This window comes from Phragmites australis, chromosome 2 (genome assembly GCF_958298935.1).
Source record: "Phragmites australis chromosome 2, lpPhrAust1.1, whole genome shotgun sequence".
In the NCBI taxonomy this organism is placed as follows: Eukaryota; Viridiplantae; Streptophyta; class Magnoliopsida; order Poales; family Poaceae; genus Phragmites; species Phragmites australis.
Window position 1 is genome coordinate 6,906,402 of NC_084922.1, and position 19,322 is coordinate 6,925,723.

At 42.3% G+C, this 19,322-nt stretch overlaps 3 protein-coding genes across 4 annotated transcripts; 1 reads left to right on the top strand and 2 right to left on the bottom strand.

Annotated features, from left to right (window-relative positions):
* The first annotated feature begins 1,216 nt into the window (after window positions 1-1,216).
* On the top strand, window positions 1,217-6,467 carry LOC133896802 (putative disease resistance RPP13-like protein 1). Its single transcript, XM_062337443.1, has 2 exons — window positions 1,217-1,499; window positions 3,003-6,467. The coding sequence occupies exon 2, from the start codon at window positions 3,125-3,127 to the stop codon at window positions 6,137-6,139; it is 3,015 nt and encodes a 1,004-aa protein (XP_062193427.1). The 5' UTR covers window positions 1,217-1,499; window positions 3,003-3,124; the 3' UTR covers window positions 6,140-6,467.
* A 59-nt stretch (window positions 6,468-6,526) lies between these two features.
* On the bottom strand, window positions 6,527-7,632 carry LOC133896831 (fasciclin-like arabinogalactan protein 11). Its single transcript, XM_062337484.1, has one exon. The coding sequence runs from the start codon at window positions 7,521-7,523 to the stop codon at window positions 6,738-6,740; it is 786 nt and encodes a 261-aa protein (XP_062193468.1). The 5' UTR covers window positions 7,524-7,632; the 3' UTR covers window positions 6,527-6,737.
* Window positions 7,633-9,021: 1,389 nt separating this feature from the next.
* LOC133896810 (E3 ubiquitin-protein ligase MBR2-like) lies at window positions 9,022-19,285 on the bottom strand. 2 transcript variants are annotated; one of them, XM_062337451.1, is made up of 9 exons: window positions 19,123-19,285; window positions 18,933-19,025; window positions 18,482-18,550; window positions 11,440-11,566; window positions 10,679-11,353; window positions 9,914-10,338; window positions 9,725-9,823; window positions 9,498-9,644; window positions 9,022-9,387 (listed from the first exon to the last, which is right to left on the bottom strand). In XM_062337451.1, the coding sequence occupies exons 4-9, from the start codon at window positions 11,528-11,530 to the stop codon at window positions 9,262-9,264; spliced, it is 1,563 nt and encodes a 520-aa protein (XP_062193435.1). In that variant the 5' UTR covers window positions 11,531-11,566; window positions 18,482-18,550; window positions 18,933-19,025; window positions 19,123-19,285; the 3' UTR covers window positions 9,022-9,261. The 2 variants fall into 2 exon arrangements, with proteins under 2 accessions (XP_062193435.1, XP_062193444.1); XM_062337460.1 differs by lacking the exons at window positions 18,482-18,550; window positions 18,933-19,025; window positions 19,123-19,285 and adding an exon at window positions 15,008-15,383.
* Between the last annotated feature and the right edge of the window lie 37 nt (window positions 19,286-19,322).

The following is a 19,322-nucleotide window of genomic DNA, read 5'->3' on the forward strand; positions in this document are numbered from 1 at the left end:
TAATTTTATATTTTTTTCAAATCAGGTGCATATATTTACAAATTTTTATTTAAAAATACAAAATAACAATTTCTAGGTAGTCTTATCTATTTCCCTGTTGTTTTGTTTGTGACTTTGCGGAACTTTGTTTTCAAAAAAATTCATTGCAATTTACACGATTTTTACACTGAGTACTCCCGAACCAAATATGAAATTAGACTTGTAAGTTGTGACGTCTTGTACAGTGGCAGCGGTGTTGGTCGATTTAGCCGCCACATAATGTGATGGTAGAAGTTGTTTGGATATTGGAATAGACACTAGCAGGGGAAAACCCGTTTGGGAAGAAAAATGTTGTTGAAACACTTTGAGGTATTTCCTGTGAAATTTTCGCACAATCAGTTTCAAAGTTGCCTTGAATTTTGGAATGAATATGCCTGATTATTTTCACTTCTAGGACAACTATGAAGAAACTCTGTTGAAACAAAACACTAGTACATACCTTAGTTCAACTAAGGTAACAGGGTCAGTTTAACTATATTTATCGCATCTAAGTTTAGTTAAATATTGTTTATCATAAATAATGTGACTAGCAAATTATTAGTTATATGTATGATAAATTTAATAAAAAAAACTGAGTGCATATCGTATGAGTTAAAAGGCTAACAAAATATGTTTTGCTACAATTATAAAGTCAATCAAATAATTACTTAAAAATCTATAACACAACTAAATTTAGCCGTAGCAATATGAAGCTTAAACCAAATACGCCTAAAGTAAGGGTCTGTTTGGCAGATTCCCGGTTGGAATCAAGTGTAGCTCTATTAAATAACAACTTTTAGCTTTTAATTTTCTGAGTGGAATCCGTGGGAGTGATTATCTAAAATGAACTAGAAACTGAGAGCTTAAAAAAAAATAGCTTCTCCTGATTCACTTCACACACAGAATCAATTTCTCCATATATTTTATTTTAAAAAATCACTAGAGAATCACTTTCAACTACAAAATCATTTTTTTCAAATAACCACTCCTAAAAAAAATTAAATAAAAAAAACTGTACCAAACATACCTTAAGTCTCAATGCTTCCTTGCACGGAATCAACAATTCGAGGAATGATTCGATAGGACAAAACGACACGAGCACAGTGTCTCGCGTACGAAGCTACTCCGAGGACAGACAAATGGTTCGACCTTATCACAGGTGCACACCACACGCGCGAAGAGAAAACAAATGGTTCGACCTTATCGCGTCGACAGCTCGTGTTGACAAAAACCTGCAACCTTAGAGCTAGACGACGAGCCCGTCGTCACGAGTAAACCGCGCGCGCGGTCATGCCGCGCCGCTTGGAAGAACGAACCACACGACACGAGCAAAAAGCGAAGCACGTACGCGCGTCACTCTGGCGGCGGCGGCGGCGGGAAGCCGGCGTTATTGTGGGGCGTATGGTGTGTGCTTGTGCCTGTGCGTATCTGCAGGTTTGGTGTTCGATGAAATGTCCGCAAGAGATGCCATTGCCGGCCAGGTAGCTAACATGATCCTTCCGGTCTTATGAATCTATCTTTTCTTGCTTCATAGTCCTACTGTGCAAATGCCAACGGAACATCTTGTGATTGCGTACACTGAAGAGAATCTTGATCCTACTGGTTACATTGATACCAAAGTATTGATAGCAAATAATGGATAGAGGCGTCTGGTTGGAAACAACGGGTTTGTTTTGCTGCAAAGTTCATAAATGCGTATTCGGATCATTTCATATGCGGACGCCAACATTTTTCTGCAACTTTAAATGAACACATTTGCATTTCTAGGCTGAATAAAGTAGTTTAAATAAGTGATTTGATGTCCGTGCATAGGGTGTGTTTAGAGCAGAGTGGTAGCTCATGAGCGGTCAACAAAAAACAGTCAACATGATAATGTCACAATCTTGCACCGATAATGCCAACTCACCCCATTTGCAACTTGTAAATGACAATTAAACTCGAGGGCCCCGGCTATGGTGATATAATTTGGACAACCTGCCTTCCTTTGGTTTCCAAATGAACTACAAAACTAGGATTTGTTTTACTATCTCAGTCGGAGTATGATACCTAAAAATATGCTTAGAGTGTGACATGTAAAACATCATTTTTTAATGTCAAGATGCTAAATTTCAACACTCAACAGCTATAGGTATTGTTAATTTATTCGGAAATAATTAATATAATTATGTTCTTTGGTATATAGAAAGAGAGAATCTACGATTTACCATCGAATAACTACTGATTCTACAATCCGCCATCGAATAACTTCTGTTTACTTCTATACCATCGAATAAATGTTTCAGTTCCTTATATGCCATCGGCTTCCGATACTACCCTCCGTTACTGTTCATGAACAGTATGAACAGTACCCGAGAATAAAAAAAGTCACAAAAAATATGTCGATTTTTGTGCACGCTTTATAATTCATAATCAACCCGTTTTAACTGTATTCACCTAAAAATACTGTATAGAATTCAAATTAAAATTTCTCAAAATGAGCTACTTTTGTAATACTGTGCATTACAAAGAACTAATTTTTTCATCGCGGGAGATAATTTTAGAAATTATTACATCATATTAGAGGAATATTAGTAAATTTTCTCAGATTTTTTGTAAATTTTTATGAGGCTTAAAAATTGCAAGAAGTTACAAAAGTAGTACATTTTGAAGAATTTTAGTTTGAATTCTATACAGTATTTTTAGGTGAATACAGTTAAAACGGGTTGATTATGAATTATAAAGCGTGCACAAAAATCGACATATTTTTTGTGATTTTTTTATTCTCGGGGTACTGTTCATACTGTTCATGAACAGTAACGGAGGGTAGTATCGGAAGCCGATGGCATATAAGGAACTGAAACATTTATTCGATGGTATAGAAGTAAACAGAAGTTATTCGATGGCGGATTGTAGAATCAGTAGTTATTCGATGGCAAATCGTAGATTCTCTCATATAGAAAAGGACTGAAACTTAAAGAATTCTAAACATGCCATGTCTGGTCCAGATTTGTATTTGGTGTAAGTTGATCAGTTGACTTCTGCAATGGCTCCATGTCATCTATAGCATTGAGATCAGGGAGCATTCTTTTTATAAGGAATTCTTGCGAGGAATCACCACCTTCACAAGATGGTGATGATCACAGATGCAGTGATAACCAGGTACACTAATAAGTTGGCTGATTTAGTTGAAGACAGGGTGATGAGAGCCCTTGGTGTAGTAGAAGATCTTAAAATGCTCAGAATCCGGCTGGACTATATGAAGAGTGTTCTTGTTGATGCTGAGGTGAAGAGGATCCATGATAGTGCCATCAACTCCTGGCTGAACCAGCTGAAAGATGTCATGTATGATGCTGATGATCTCATTGATCTCTGTTCCATCAAGAGCCAGAGATCGTCCCTTGGTCAGTCATCTTCCATGCTGAATCAACTGGTATGCCACAAAGTCCCACTCTTGTCTTGGCTTGGTGACTTTCAATTCAACTGTAAGATTGGTTATAAAATTAAGAACATCAACGAAAGACTCGAGAGGATTTTGATGGACAGAATTATGCTTAGTCTGGATAGAATTGTCCCTGAGCATACTAGTGTATCTAGTGTCAACATTCGTCAGACCGATGCTTTGCCAGATGATGTCGTTGGGGCAGATATTGTAAATAGTACAAATGAGATGGTTGAAAAACTGACTGTTTACAGAGACTCTAATTCAAAATTTAGTGTTTTCGGTATCGAAGGAATGCCAGGAATTGGTAAAACAACCTTAGCTAAGAAGATATATAATGATCCAAGGATAGAGAAGGGATTTCAGCTCAGGATTTGGTTATGCGTGACTGAAATTTTTGATGAGATCAATTTGCTGAAGCAGATAATCCGGGCAGCTGGAGGAAATACAGGGCAGCAAAGCACCAAAGCAGAACTTGTGTGCTATCTTGTCCATTGCATATCTGGGAGGTCTGTATTTCTAGTACTTGATGATGTTTGGAGGGCAGAAGTCTGGACTGATCTGCTATGCAGGCCTTTTGAACATCAGCTTGAACTCAGTCGGATTCTAATAACTACAAGACACAGCACAGTATTACAAGAAACAAGAGCAGTACACATCCACCGTGTGCAAACGATGAACGAGGAAACTGGCCTAGAGTTGTTACTGAAAAATATTTTCAGAATGCAGGAAATGGAAAGGGTGGAAAGATTTACAGATATTGGAAGACAAATCATCTTGAAATGCGATGGCCTTCCTCTTGCCATCAAGGTAATTGCTGGTGTATTGTCATCTAAGAGTACTATAGCTGAATGGGAGGGGATACGTGATTGTGAATGGTCTTTGGATGGGCTTCCAGATCGAGTAGAAGGGCTGCTATATTTGAGCTATAGGGATCTGCCCTCTGAACTTAAGCAGTGCTATCTTTTCTGCTCGATACTCCCTGCAAGCTCCGAAATTCATAGGCAGGGCATCTCGTACTGGTGGGATGCTGAAGGCTTGGTGAGCCGAAAGGGTGGCCTGTCGATGCAAGATGCCACTGAAGGCTGTTATGATGAGCTTGTTAGAAGGAACCTCCTGCAGCTACATCCGAGATATCTTGACAAAAGCAGATCAACAATGCATGACCTTCTCAGGTCACTTTCCCAGCATCTATCAAAGGATGATTCTATGTTCATTGACTCGCGCAAGATTACAGATTCTATGCCACGGGTTCGCCGCTTGGGGATTGCTAACGTTGGGGAGAGACTGCCAGCCGAACTGAAAAATATTGCCTGTTTGCGTACACTAGCACTGTTTAACAGTCCAAAATTTTCTACCATGGATGGCGACTTTTTCAGAAGGCTCAAGCATCTTCGTATTCTCTTTCTAAGTGCAACAAGCATCAGGACTATCCCTAAATCCGTGAAGAAGTTGGTTCACCTAAGGGTTCTGGATCTCAGCTTCACAAAAATCCGGGAGCTCCCCAAGTCAATAGGGCATCTTCTAAACCTTCAGTATCTTTCGTTGCTAGGTTGCAGTCAGCTCTATGTGCTGCCGAATAGTCTTGCAAAACTATCCAACCTGAGGTTTCTTCGTCTCAATGAGACTAAACTCACTTCCATGCCACGGGGAATTGGGAGATTGCAGCATCTAGATGAGCTCATTGGAGTTTTTGAGAGTCCCAGTGGATTCAGGCTGGACGAGTTGCAGAGCCTCTCACATCTTAGGCGTCTCAGGATTGATAAGCTTGAAAGAGTGGAAGCAGCAGGTGTAGTTCTGAAGGACAAGACAAAGCTGAAAGAACTGTCACTTGGCTGCACCATAGACAGGAGCAGAACCGAAGCACTTCATGGGACAAATGAAGGCCAGGGAAATATGACGACAGTTTATGAAAATCTTGTGCCACCACCAAATCTAAGTCATTTTTTCATTCATGGCTTCCTGGGCACCAAGTTTCCAAAATGGTTAGTTTCACTATCACCGGATATTTTCATAAACTTGGGCCATATGCACCTGAACGATTGCATCTCGTGCCCACAAGTTCCACCAGCTGGTCATCTACCTGAACTGCTAGTGTTGAGGATTAAAGGTGCAGATGCAGTGGTTAAATTGGATACACAACTTTTTGGCCAAGGCATGAGGGACGGAGAACAAATTATCTTCTTCCCTAAACTTGAATTATGTCAAATCTTTGATATGTACAACTTAATGTTCTGGTCTCTGAATACACAGGAGCTGTGCAGCAAGATGCTAGTGAACCCTCAGCAGGTCATCCTTATGCCACATCTCAATCGCCTAATGCTCATCAACTGCCCCAAGCTAGGATCTCTCCCAGATGGTCTGTCAAAAATAACCAGCTTACAAAGGATTCAAATCGAAGGCGCAGACAGCCTGGAAGAGATCGCGAATCTGCCTGCAGTGGTCTGGCTCAAGGTCAGGAACAACGAGAGTTTGAAAAGGGTCTCTAATCTGAGGAGTTTAGAGCGACTGCTTGCCCAAGATTGTCCTGCACTAGGACTTGTACAGCTACCACATTCACTGCAGAAAGTTTACTTGGTTGACTGTCCTATGGAGCAAGACATCAGGGCATGTTTACCACAACATTCAGGGATACTGGTCCATGTTGCAACAACTGGTGGAGATGACAGAGACATGTTTACAAATGAATCGATATACAACTGAAGAGGTGGGCAGTCGAAATCTGTTCCTTGTTGCAGTAATGCACCTGCAGGGACTTTGATTCTTTGAGAAGCTGAAAGCTCGTCATAACCTTCTTGTTGGGTTGATCTGCATTTGTCGAATTCTAAGTTAATGTATTATTTCTTACACTACTACTGGCTGTAAAACTATTTTTCCCCTTCTGTAAGAGATTGTAAAACTAGTTATTTTAATTGGAGATATGGAGATGTAGGTATCTTGTTGTGCTAAAAAAATATTATCATCTTTCCTGTGTTGATTCAATGAATATCCTGCAATCGGGCCCGTGAAATTTTCTTTTTTTCCTGAGAGGTGTCTGGTAAACTTTATGGCTTCATGCTTGTAATATAGTAGCACAATTTACTCCGGTACTGAAATATACACAACTCTTATTTATTTAGTAGCATTACATAAAAATGGGACTCCAATTACATAACATGCTCCTAGCAATTGCAATGGTAGCGAAGAACAAATCATCCAAAAATGGCCAAAGGAATAACGAAAAGACCAACAACACCTTCGAAAAGTAGACAAAAAGATGGAATAGCGGACTACGGGAGACCTCACACTCTCATCGCCGTCACTACAGCCCCCACCAGACTCCGGCCAACGCAAGAACCGCCGCGAGGCCACCCCCCGTCACCCTCGCCGCCGCAAGAGACGCAGTCGCGTCCGGGGACGCGTCGGTGTCGGGCGCGTCCGCGACGGACGCCGGGGTCTTGCCCTTCTTCTTGGCCGACGCGAGCGGCGCGGGTGCGGGCGCGGGCGTCGTCCCGAAGAGCGCCGCCGGCAGCAGCACCTTGTTCACCTGGTAGACGACGAGGTTGTCGCCGGAGTAGAGCGAGTTGTCGACGGTGGCGTTGACGACCCCCGTGGAGATGTTCACCTGCTGGCCCTCGGACGTCACGTTCAGCGGGTACTGCCCCGGCGAGTTGTTGCCGGCCTGCGTCCGGAGCGGGTTGCTGACGGTGTCGAACTGCGACATGGGGATGAGCGTGGAGAGGACGTGGAACTGGACGAGCGCGTTCTTCTCCTGGTCGGAGAGCGAGTTGAGCGTGCCGGAGGGGAGCGAGGTGAAGGCGTTGTCCGTGGGCGCGAACACCGTCAGGCCGTTGCCGGAGCTGTTGAGCTGGTTGTCGATCTGCGTCGCCACGCCCGTCGACCGCAGCAGCCGGATGAACGTGTTGAACTGCCCGGCCTTGGCCAGCACGCCCGTGATGTTGGTCGTCCCGGCCGCGGGCGCTGGCGCCGCAGGAGTCGGCGTCGGCGTTGCCGGCGCTGCCGGCGCCGCCGTCGGGCCCTGCGCCGACGCCGTGATGGCCACGGAAAGCACAACGAGCACGAGCACAAGTCTCTGCATGGCCTGCATGGTGATGATGATCGCTACTGCTTGTGACTGGCTTTGTGCATGCAACGCAACGAAATGCAGTCCAATGCAAGTGTGCAACTCAGTGTGACAGTGTTGAGGGAGGCTTGTGATCCTGCCACTTATAACAAGGATGGTTGGGAGAGGAGTGAGCTGTAAGAGAGGTGGTGGGGGTAAGTCATACAGTTACAGGGCACCAAACACTGAGGTGAGCTGCCAAGGTGGAAGGAACAGGCCAACAGCCTGGTTGCTTCAAGCAGCAGCGAGTGCATGCGGAGGGGCCGCCAATTTCCTCCCCATTCCTCTCCTTTTTGACAACCAAGGTGGTGATGATGGTGATCTGTATATTGTCTGCAACGGTCACTGATAGGCTGTGGTTTCGGTAAGACTAACTATTTGAAAAGATTTCGAGATTTAACGGGAACATGCAACCGGACAAATGTTTGGGTCTTAGCCTGGTGAAGCGTAGATAATTCATTAGCCAACTCGAAACGACAGGGTACTTTTACAGTTCTGAAAAATGAATGAAGTGCTTGCTAGTTGGGCTGTACCGATGCAGGAAGCCAGGAACCAGTACAATGGTGTGTGGGGTTGTCACGCTTAGCTTTGGAGAAGGAACTATATGGTTTCCAGAAATTGTGCACTAGAGCTTTAGCAAATTTGCTGTTACATCTCTGTTTGGATAAAGAGGATTCAGATCCAAATATTAATGGCTTAATTTAAATTTTAAACAACTTTGATAAAATTCCTAGATCAATCCTCCTCATCGACCCAGGGAGAAAGTGCAGATCAGGATCTACCAATGTTCCTCACCACATAGACACACCGTCCGGTGGCACCACCAAATCAACATGAAAGATCAGATCGATCACTAGGGAATATTTCAACGAACAAAGTAAATGAAGCATCTGGTGCATTTCTTTGTGAATGAATAGCTGGTGCATCTAACGATGATTCTGGAGAGTAGGAATGGTCCTTCGATTCTTTCAGCTTGACAACAAATATGAACAACTACGATTGAGATGCAGCATTCACGGTATGCCTTAGCCTGCTACGATGCGAACATCTGATCCAACCATCCCCATCAGCCGGTGGTGCATCCATGTACATGCACATAACCACATATCATGTCAACAAGTAGAATTGTTGGTCCAAAATGCCAATGACCACGAGATTGCAGTTTAAACATCTTAAAACCAAGGTTAACAGAAACAGAGCTCCCCCCCTAAGCAACTTCACCATCAAGTGTAGCTTGAGATCTCAAACATCTGGAAGAGGTGGGCTGGCAGAGTAATACCTCTTAACCACTTCAAAATATCGACAGCTCGAGGGTCACGACATGAACATGTAAACCACCTATAGAATAATTGCTTTCACAATTGACTTGTTAGAGTACAACAAAAGAATTTCAGCTACCGCAACGGACAAAATAATTAACCTTAGAGCATTTATTTACATGACTAAGAGCAAAGGAATAGAATGGTACGATTTGATCCAAGTCTAAAATAAATGGAGGAACACAATTACTGTTCCCGATATGAACATGTAAACCACTTAAAGAATAATTGTTTTCACAATTGACTTGTAACAGTACAACAAAATAATTTCAGCTACCGCAACGGACAAAATAATTAACCTTAGAGCATTTATTTACATGACTAAGAGCAAAGGAATAGAATGGTATGATTTGATCTAAGCCTAAAATAAATGGAGGAACACAATTAATGTTCCCTCTAGTGTCCTAAGCCGCAGTTGCTTTGCACACGGGGCATGAATTCTTCTTCTGCAACCACTTCTTGATGCAGTCGGCATGGAAGTCATGATTGCATTTCAGTACTCCTAGCAAATCCTTATCTTTGTATTCCTCCTGCCAGATCCATCCACCATCGGTCAGAATAGGGCAAATATTTGAGCCATGGTAGTAAATTGTTAAACATTGAATTGGCAATTTAACAGAAAGCAATTGAAGAATAGTACCAGGCAAATTACACAGCTACCATCATCTTGATCGTTTTGCGCTTGATCAGGACTGCAACAGACTACTTCTTTCACACAGCCTGAAATTTTTTCGTCGGCCAAGCCTGTGTTGACATTACCGATAAAATCTCCCAATGCCAACAGGTCCTGTGGATAACAAAAGGGGAAGTTACAAAAAAAGGAGCATTGAATTTCTGGAGCAGGAAGCATAAGGCAGCTCTTTCTACCTCATAACTCATGCTGTCAATGTCTAGTCTCATGTCCCTGTGGGGGTCAGCTGCTATCCTTGGTTCATGAAAAACTAACTGGTCCATCATCATAAACCGCTGCCCACATGACAGCAAGATCAGTTTCAAATTCAAATATATAGCAGTACTAACTTAATTTCGTGAAAATATGAAAGAAGGCCCATCTACCTCTGCCTCAATCATCAGAGGATGAAAACCATAGTAAGAGCTCCTCGCCCTTCTGTTCCTTCCACTGTTAGCATGCCCAACCGATACATGCCTTGCATGCCTAGAGGATCCAACAGCTATGGTAGGAGATGGCTGATTCATCCGCACAGAAGTTGAGGTATCAGCAGCGGAAGCAGGTGGATAGCTCCGAATGACTGCCTCGTGGGGAACTGCTCTAGAGCTGGAGGAAGCTGCAGAAGCTGGATGCATATGGGTTGGAACAGTGTCACTATGAACAGCTCTAGGAGCATAGGCACCGTTGCTAAATGTCGCACTGCCATATGAACCATGGATAGTTGGGACAGCAGCAACACCAGAATTGCTGCTTTGCATATCAAGATAGTAAAGCCTATCCATCAAAGCCCTGCTAGTGATTCCAGGGGCACCTGCATGGATCAAGACACGTGTGATGTTAGTATAAGTGCTAATAAACATAAACTAAAACAAACAAAAACCGCATATACTATCATACTGAACTGAAGGGACTCAATTTAATCCAGATTTTTCAGGTATTTCGAAACTAAGCAGCCATAAATAGTATGTTTTAAATCAAGTCATGAGAGCCACCGCCTACCAAAATAAAGATGAATTGTGTTTGGTTCAGCCATCCTATACTACAAACCAAAGAATTTACGATGTCAATTAACATGAAATTAACAGAGAAGTACAATAGACAAAAAATAAAAAACACATCTAGGACATCTAACTAAAGTATGAACTACTAACCTGAAGGTATAGGTCTTGTTGGCATAGAAATAGGTGAATGGTTCCTTTCAACTGATGTACTTAGGGAAGCACTTGCAGTTGAATGGAAGGACAACGGATGAGTGTTGTTTGATGTGTAAGTTGAAGTTGATCTAGGTTCCAAGGAAATATTACGATTGTGGCGTGCTCTGACATTCCTCTGTGACCCTTCTTGACTAGCTACGCGCTGGCCATTCCAATTGCTATGGCCAATGCTTAAAGGCATTTGAGCATGCATAGGCTCAGTGACTGAAGAAGGATCTGGATGCATATAATTAGATAACTGAGTATTGGAAGAGCTTCCAACATAATGATCACCAGCACTGGTCCCATCGACAGGATGAATAATGGGATGTTTTCGTTTCATTGTGGCACTTCTGTTGTCCAGATGAATAATAGGAGCAGAGCCTTCCTCAGATCTATGTGGATAACTTACAGCAGGTTCTGGTTTAGCATCATAGGGTAAATGACTGCTAGAACTTCCAGCAGAATAAGGAACAAAGGGAACGTGTGAGATCCCTGCCCCAACTCTATGACCATATTGCACAGCATGACTTGAAGATGAAAAGTCATCTGATCTGATTGACAGACTTCCATGGCCAGAAGGACCAATTCTAAAGGGTGCATCACTTCCAGGATGCATAAGTAGCTTCTGACCTGAGATCAAAATAAATAAGAATGTTACGTTATCATAATTCTGATAAATGTACAGAATAATAAAGTATTGAATTAAGTCTAGCAACCTAAAGGCAGGATTTCATTTTGTGCTCCATTCATGGATTGAATATGCTCCATCTCTGGCAGATGCAGATGGTTGTGATGGTTTCTAGCCATGAAACGAACAATCAAATGAACCTGGTTGCCCTTAACCTGGAAATGATAAATGGAATCAATATTGACAATCCAGCATTATATAGCATTTGAGACCCAAATGGAACAATACATTCACATGAAGCTCATCAGAGATGTTACTCAGATGCTGATATATGTGAGTGTCAGATATCACAACATAAGCATTGAAATCATACAAATGCATTCCATATTTGAATGTTTGATTGCCAGTACATAAACCATGAATTACACAAAAAAAAAGAACATTTTGGAATGGGTTGGGTAATAATGACAGACAGCAAGGTAATACAACACAAAAGGACAAAATTTCCGTCTTCACCTAAAACTACAAAGGTGAATGCAGTCCAAATGAGGCCACTGGTAACTGGTAAGTAGTGTATGCATTCCAAATGAGACAACAGGTAACTAGTAAGTAGTGCATGCAATCCAAATGAGACCACTGATAAGTACTGTATTCAATCCAAATGATAATTTATTTACTCGACAGGTACGTGCGCTATAAGGTTGTATACTGAATTGGCAATCAAAAGTATAGACTATAGAATAATGATCTTACATTTTGTCTTTTATCATTCAGAGATAGAATCGTAGTTATACATTTGATCTGATGAAAATCAGCTACATGGCAGCACAAGGGCGCAAAATGCTCCATGATAATGGCAAGTATAAGCTCAAAAGATCTAAGCGGGTTGATAAACTCAGAAAATAATAGCTATTTTGATGTCTTTTTTTTTCCAGATACAGATCTACTTCGAACTTTTAACATAGGCTGGAAAACATGTTTATTGAAGACACTTCACAGTATTCATTTTCTCCCAATTCAAAACGTGTAATACTAGTACAATATTGCAGACTTACAGCACTTACTCTACAAGAATTATAAACCATTTTAAGTGCCAGAAAGATCAAAGGGGAGCTCAGAATAATATCAAGCTAAATTACCGATCTTCAATGGAAAAAGGGGGGAAATGGTAAATATTTGTATTGTTGATAAATAAGTAGCCAAATATCAAATGGATTTACAACCAACATTGTATAGCATATCATTCCTTCCAGGACTACAGTTTTTTTATACATTACTAGTATATATATAAAGTTGAAAGGTAAGTTCTATAGGACGGCTATTCGATCTATGATGTTGTATGGTACTAAATGTTACGATGGATTTATGGCCATACAAGAAAGGATTGGACTCGAAATAATGATATACGTGACAGGGTAGGGTAGCACCAATTGAAGAAAAACTTATTCAACATCAGTTGAGATGGTTTGAGCATATCCAACGGAGACCTCCAAAGTCACATGTGCTTAGCGGGATACTGAGCCGCGCTGATAATGTGAAGAGAACCGGGGATCCACTAAACCTAACATAGGAGGAGTCTGTAAAGAGAGACTTGAAGGAATGGAATATCCTAAAGAACTATCCGCGGATAGAAGCACGTGAAAGTTATCAATTAACATGCTAGAACCATAACTTATGTATCAGTCTCCTTATACCGTTATTACTTTTATTTTGTTATTATTACTAGTACATTTATTATCACTATTGTTTTCACATCATATTTTTAGTTGAACCTTGTGGATTTCATCTTTAGCCTACCCTAACTTGCTTGGGACAAAGGCTGCTGCAGCTGTTGTTGTAGTAGTATATATATAAAACAAAACTAATTTTTTTAATACTTTACATGGTAGGAAATAGAATATACAAGAAAAAGGGAACCAGAAAAAAAGCATGGATTATATTTCAGCTTCACAAGGTCTGCAGAAACTCATGCAGGCGGTTGAAAACTGCAAGTCGGAAATGGAAGAAGAAACAGTCCAAGCAACAAATGCCAGAAGTGTGCATTTCTAAGATCCTTCTGTGGATGTGTTTCTTCCCTTCCTCTGTTGGTTGGTAAGTCCATCCCATTTCAATAGCAAAAACATCTGATTCAGATTTCTTACAAACAATCATCAGGAAATGACATCCTCAGCGTGCAAGTTTGACAAAATGCAGTCTTCACTTTGCTGAAGTTCTATATAACTGGGATCCTTTTCCCGCAAAGCTGGAGTCTGGAACAACCTTAGATTATACCACTGTGGTCACAAGATGTTAGTGTCTGACGTTCCTTCTAATAATCAATTTAATCACGAAAAAACTAGGGAAGGAGACAATGTTAGTGATCAACACTTTTGATTGATCTGGATTCCTGCAACTTAACAACAGCCAACAAATCATACTAACATATCATCAATAGCATATTTCTTCCAGGAAATTCACAACGTAAATCACCTATATAAGTATATAGGTCAGATTATGGTGATAAGTATTCAAGGTATTGATGATACTGAAGAGGGCAAAGCAAAATCAGCCCATCACATAGCCAACTGAATAAATGACTCCACCAAACAACATAGATCAACCAACAATGGCATCAGGTGCATGATTATTCATTCAGATGTCTAGTGTAGAAGTATCACAGATACTGCATTCTCTTAGAGAGGATAACACAACTCCTATGATGTTCTCCTCCAAAGGCAAGCACAATGGGTCTTCAAAAGATAGACAGCATCGAAATAGATATCGGAGAATTCTTCCATGTCATATTGGAGTAGTTAGCGCCAGGGAGAGGTGTAAATAAATCAAAGAACCCATTTTATCAATCTGTTTGGTGTTGGTACCTTCTCGATCAATTGAAATCAAGATGTCAAAACAGAAGCTGCATATCTAAGTATCACATTCCCAAGGATCTAAAAATCCAACCTTAGTAAATATCATGTCACTGATTTCAATACCGTATATTATTGGCCTAAATTTCAAATTAAATAGTGGTTTTTCTGTCATTTCTGATAACACAAAAGAACCAAGTAAAAAATGCTACAAAGTATAGGACGAGGAGCTGCTGAGTATGCAGAAGGGGTGAATATGTTTATTTGTGTAGAAAAAATGCACATTTGAAGCTATACCACATATAAAGGAGGCACTTTCCCAAAGTGGAAAGTACATGTTCACTTCTAACAACAAACCTAGGTCGTAGAGTATTAAGTTCGTTTCATTTTGTTGATTTGACTTATGGATGGTCATATGAAAGGCATATCTATCTACAATTGTAGTCAAAATCCAATCCATACATCATTTATGTTGAAGATTCTACGGAAATACCCTGCCATGTCTCAAAATTTCTAGATGCTTCAACAATCATGCGTTGCATTCTCCGAAATGTGACACCAAATCGTCTCCTTCTTGGTACTTCACACGCTAACCTGAACAAGTCGATCGACACCTACAAAGCGCTATACGGAGGCAAGAACAACAACCATCCTCTACACCTAGATATGGATTCTCCGCAAAAACAAAAGGGAAAAAAACTCATCGGGAAAGAAATCCACCGATCGTATCATACCAGGGGTCAATCACATCAAAGCTAGACTAAAAAAACCACAATCATCCGAAACAAACACTAAATCGAAGGGCCGTACCTCGCGGCGCGGCCGATCCGGGTCCCAAATCGGCGCGATTCACCGCAGAACCGCTCGATTCCGGTGGAAATTTTTGGGGGGAGTCCCTGCACGGCAGCTTCGGTGCGGGCGGAGACGCAGCCGCGGCGCTTGCCTTTGCTCTAAACAAACAATTTCTTTGCCCGCGTGGGAGGAAAGGCCTGGAGGCGAAGGGTGGGGGAGGAGGAAAGCAGGCGGGGTATATATAGTGGTCAGGCGGCGGGGCGGGGAACGGGAAGCGTTCTCGCGTGGGGGATGGGCCCCACAGCCCTGTGGCTCTTGGTTCTTGACGACCGGGAGGATAAAAGCTCTTTCCTAGTGCTTTTTTATTCCCTTTGGGCCCACGCGTCAGTGGGACTTTATGGATGCTCCAAGGAAACCACGACGCTGGCAAGGACACGTATGATACGATACGGAGTATGGTATGGTATGTATGTACGTATCGTGGGGGAGTGGGCCCCACAGCCCTGTGGCTCTTGGTTCTTTACGACCGGGAGGATAAAAGCTCTTTCCTAGTGCTTTTTTTATTCCCTTTGGGCCCACGCGACAGTGGGACTTATGGATGCTCCAAGGAAACCACGACGCTGGCAAGGACACGTATGATACGATACGGAGTATGGTATGGTATGTATGTACGTATCGTATCGTATATGGGATGCGATAAGACGTGACGTGAAGTCGTGAACCATGGGCACGTAAAACGTTTGTTTGACTCGACCAGCACGTGCCACGGACTCACGGCACGACGCCAGTGCCTTGTTTTGCTGCAGCTTCGGCCTCGTTTGAGCAGATGGCGATCGCATCTTCTGCGTACCACAATTGGGATATCGTGTGGGGATATTATGCCTTCGTTTTCAGACTTCAAGCTGTGTGAGAACGGGGTAATAAGCGATACGGTACAAGCTTTGGGGTTCCAACCTAACGAGAGGAGAGAGAGCTCTGTTTCCCTTGGGATTGGACCGTTGATGCTTCGCCGCACGGGTGATCTTTACGGGCTGGGACCGGGAACCGATGATGGGTCGACGCGAGGCGCAGTGCGGCAGATAAGCTCTGCTACTGTGCAGGGTAGCTACCCTGAAACAGGGGAAGCCTACGTAGCCGTCCCATGTTCACGTCTCTTCGAGTCGACACACGCGCTGCAGATGGGGTCCACCCACGGCGCTCGTAGGTTATTCGCGGTGTCGCTTCTCCAGATTTTCTTCTGTCCGGCACGGCGTATGCAGAAGGCTTCCTAATCAAAACGTGGGGGAAAAAAAGCTGGGCTCGGGTTGCCAGTGGGGCCCGCGCCGCAGGGAGAGGGGTGCTATGAGCGGCAAGGGGGAAAGGAAACGTGGTCAGCGGCCGGGCGGCACACGCGGCAATAGCACCACGCCGCGTAGCTATCGCGCCAACCAAGCGCATCACGGCCGGCGACGCGACTGTTCACGGCTGGGGCCGACGGGGCCGCCGAGGCGAGGACCACTGGGCATCTCAGTCCGCGCGAGGGTTTTTTTGCTTGTTCGTCATGTGCGTCCATGTCCTCCATCCACCCGTCCGACGTCGAGCGCCAGAGAGGAGGCAACACGTCGTGTTCTTGACGCCGGGCCGGCACGCGTGGGGTGGAGGTGGGCGTGACGGGCCGCGTTGAGGGGTCGCCTCCGGCTGCACGGACACGGCGGCACGGCGCCACCGAATCGACCTCGGCCCGAGCATCCACCACCAATAATAAGCGTGAATCTTATCGTGCTCCTAGATGCTGGTCGCAGGTTGGATGCTTGGATACTTTTTTTTTTTTTTACCCATGCGAATATAAAAAGCAAGGTAATACTTGGAGTATTCACGAGTTTTCAGAGCTGGTATTCTGTGGATAGATTGCGGACTTGAGAAGCCCCGCAAACGCAAATATCGCCGAACCAAGATAACTGAAAATTGCCACTAAAAAATGGATAATAGAAGATTCATACTTGCGGCCCTATTCACCAAGAGAGGTCAGATATATAGTTCCCAAAAGTGGGAGGGAGGGACGCTCAAGCTATCGCCTCTGGTTAGCAGTTTGCATGTCTAATACTATTTTTAATGGATTTTCTTTGTGAATCATATTTCATTCGTAAAGAAATTTTTGTTCTTTTCAGTATTCCAGTGGTTTTTCTTTATGATTCTTTTTACAAAGGAATTTTTAAGATTATTCTTTTCACCTCGGGATTCTCTCGTATTTTCCTTAGCAAATTCTTTTAAAGAGAAACCATTGTAGATGATGAAAAATAAAGGAAATGAAAACGCAGAGGGGAATCAGAAAGGGAATAAAATGAAAAAAAAAATTGGTTAGAGATAGCCTAATACCGCATAAAGCTATTGTCTACTTACACTTAAATAGGATTAGTGATGTGAGGCGTGGGAGGCTGAGGATCACTCACACGTTAGCCTGTGGGGATGGCGTGGACTGAATCATGGATTTAACTTAATTAACTATTAGATAAGTGCTCGTGTGTTGTAAGAAAAATATAAATATTAGATACGATAATATCAAACATAAATTTAATGTATGAAGATGTTATCAAACATAAATTTAATGTATGAAGATGTTGATGCTCCATGAGAGCGATGCTGTAGTTTAATTTTCAGCTAAGATCCGAAAAATGAGGAGATTATATGCTAATTTCCTTCTGAATTTCTTCATTTATTTTTATTAGTAAAATATGCCTCATATCCGTAGCTAGTAACGAGACAATGAGGCTAAAAGACGAGAGTGGATGATAAAAATAGATAAATTATTTAAATTTTAGAGGAGTCTATTAAAATTTTAGTAAAATATATCATATATCCGTAGTCGATAACAAGGTAAGAAAACTGTAGAACGAGAATAGATAGCAAATGTAAGTAAATTATTAGAATTTTAGGAAGTTTTTATTAGATGGTAGAGGTAGAAGAGGAGAAGTAACACGAAAACCAACTTCGTAGAGAAAAAAAAAACTAATTAATTAATTTAATTAAACTAGATTAAATCCACCGATTGCTCCACCCACATCCCTATTAGCTCGAGCATATACATCTAGCCAGATAGCCGAAATATGTTAAGTTATACTCCTATATTTGACCTTTATTCATGCACGCATGGTACACAACAACAAACACATCGAGATTGGTCTCTGGGACCAGGGGTCTACCCTCCTAGCCTACCTCGGGGAAAAAAGAAGGTACACAAAAAGATTCAGCTTACTAGGCCGAACTAGTATCTTTGCGCACTCTTTGATCCTCCTCCAGACTAAAATTTACAGCGCAATTCGTAACACATACTCTCTTACATAACAAGCAGCCAACATTGACTGGCGGTTTCGAGGCACTTTCAAGGAACGTCTTTTGGTCCGCATCAGGTTATACTGCTGGTGTTGCTCTGATTCCAAGCTTCCAACCATCAGAACATGAGGACCTGGTTTATTTGCCTCTCACAGTTGCAGCATGAGAAGAATCGGCACGCACCTGAAACTTCAGCTTCCAACCATCCCGGTGATCTCTCTACCAGTCACCAGGCTCCAGATCTCAGAATGCCTGTAAAGGTTATGACAGTTGCCAAAATAATTAAAAGGACCTACTTAGTGGAAAGGTACAAGGCGTCAGAACAAACAACTGGTCATAAGACCATCTTCAACCATATTCTCTTCATTTCATTCCCTTTCTGATTTTCTTTCCTGTTCTCATTCTCTTTATTTTCTCTCATCTCCAACAGTTTTTCTTCAAACAGAATCTCGAAGAAAAAGTAGAAAGAATTTCGTCCTAAAAAGAATGACCTTAAAAATCCCTTCGTGATGAGAACTATGAAAGAAAACCGTTGGAGCACGGAAGTAAATGAATCTTGTCACGATGAGATTTTTGTCTTCGAAGAGAAACGGTTGGACATAATATAAGGACATCCAATATCAGATCTATCTACCTTTGCTACATGGAAATCAGTCAAAATTCCATTTCCACCAAACAATTCTCGACCAAGTGAAGCCACCTCGCGAGCCATTCTGGAGTTCCAAGCCTAGATGTGACAGCCAGGAATAAAATGTTAAACAACTGATAAATCAAAGTAACATATAGTTAGGAGGACCAGCGCATTTGCTAGCTGAGTCACAAACCTTTCCGAGACTAGCATGGCCTGGGGTCATTTTCCCTGACTCATAAAGGTTACCAAGCATCCTGACAAGTTTTTTTTTTATCTGCTGACAAGTTTTTCTTGGTTCAGCTGAAAAGCTGCTAGAGGAACTCCATACTGCTTCCTTTCTTTCAGATATCTATTTCAAATTAGACGAAAAGTAGAACTGTACCTTGTTTATAT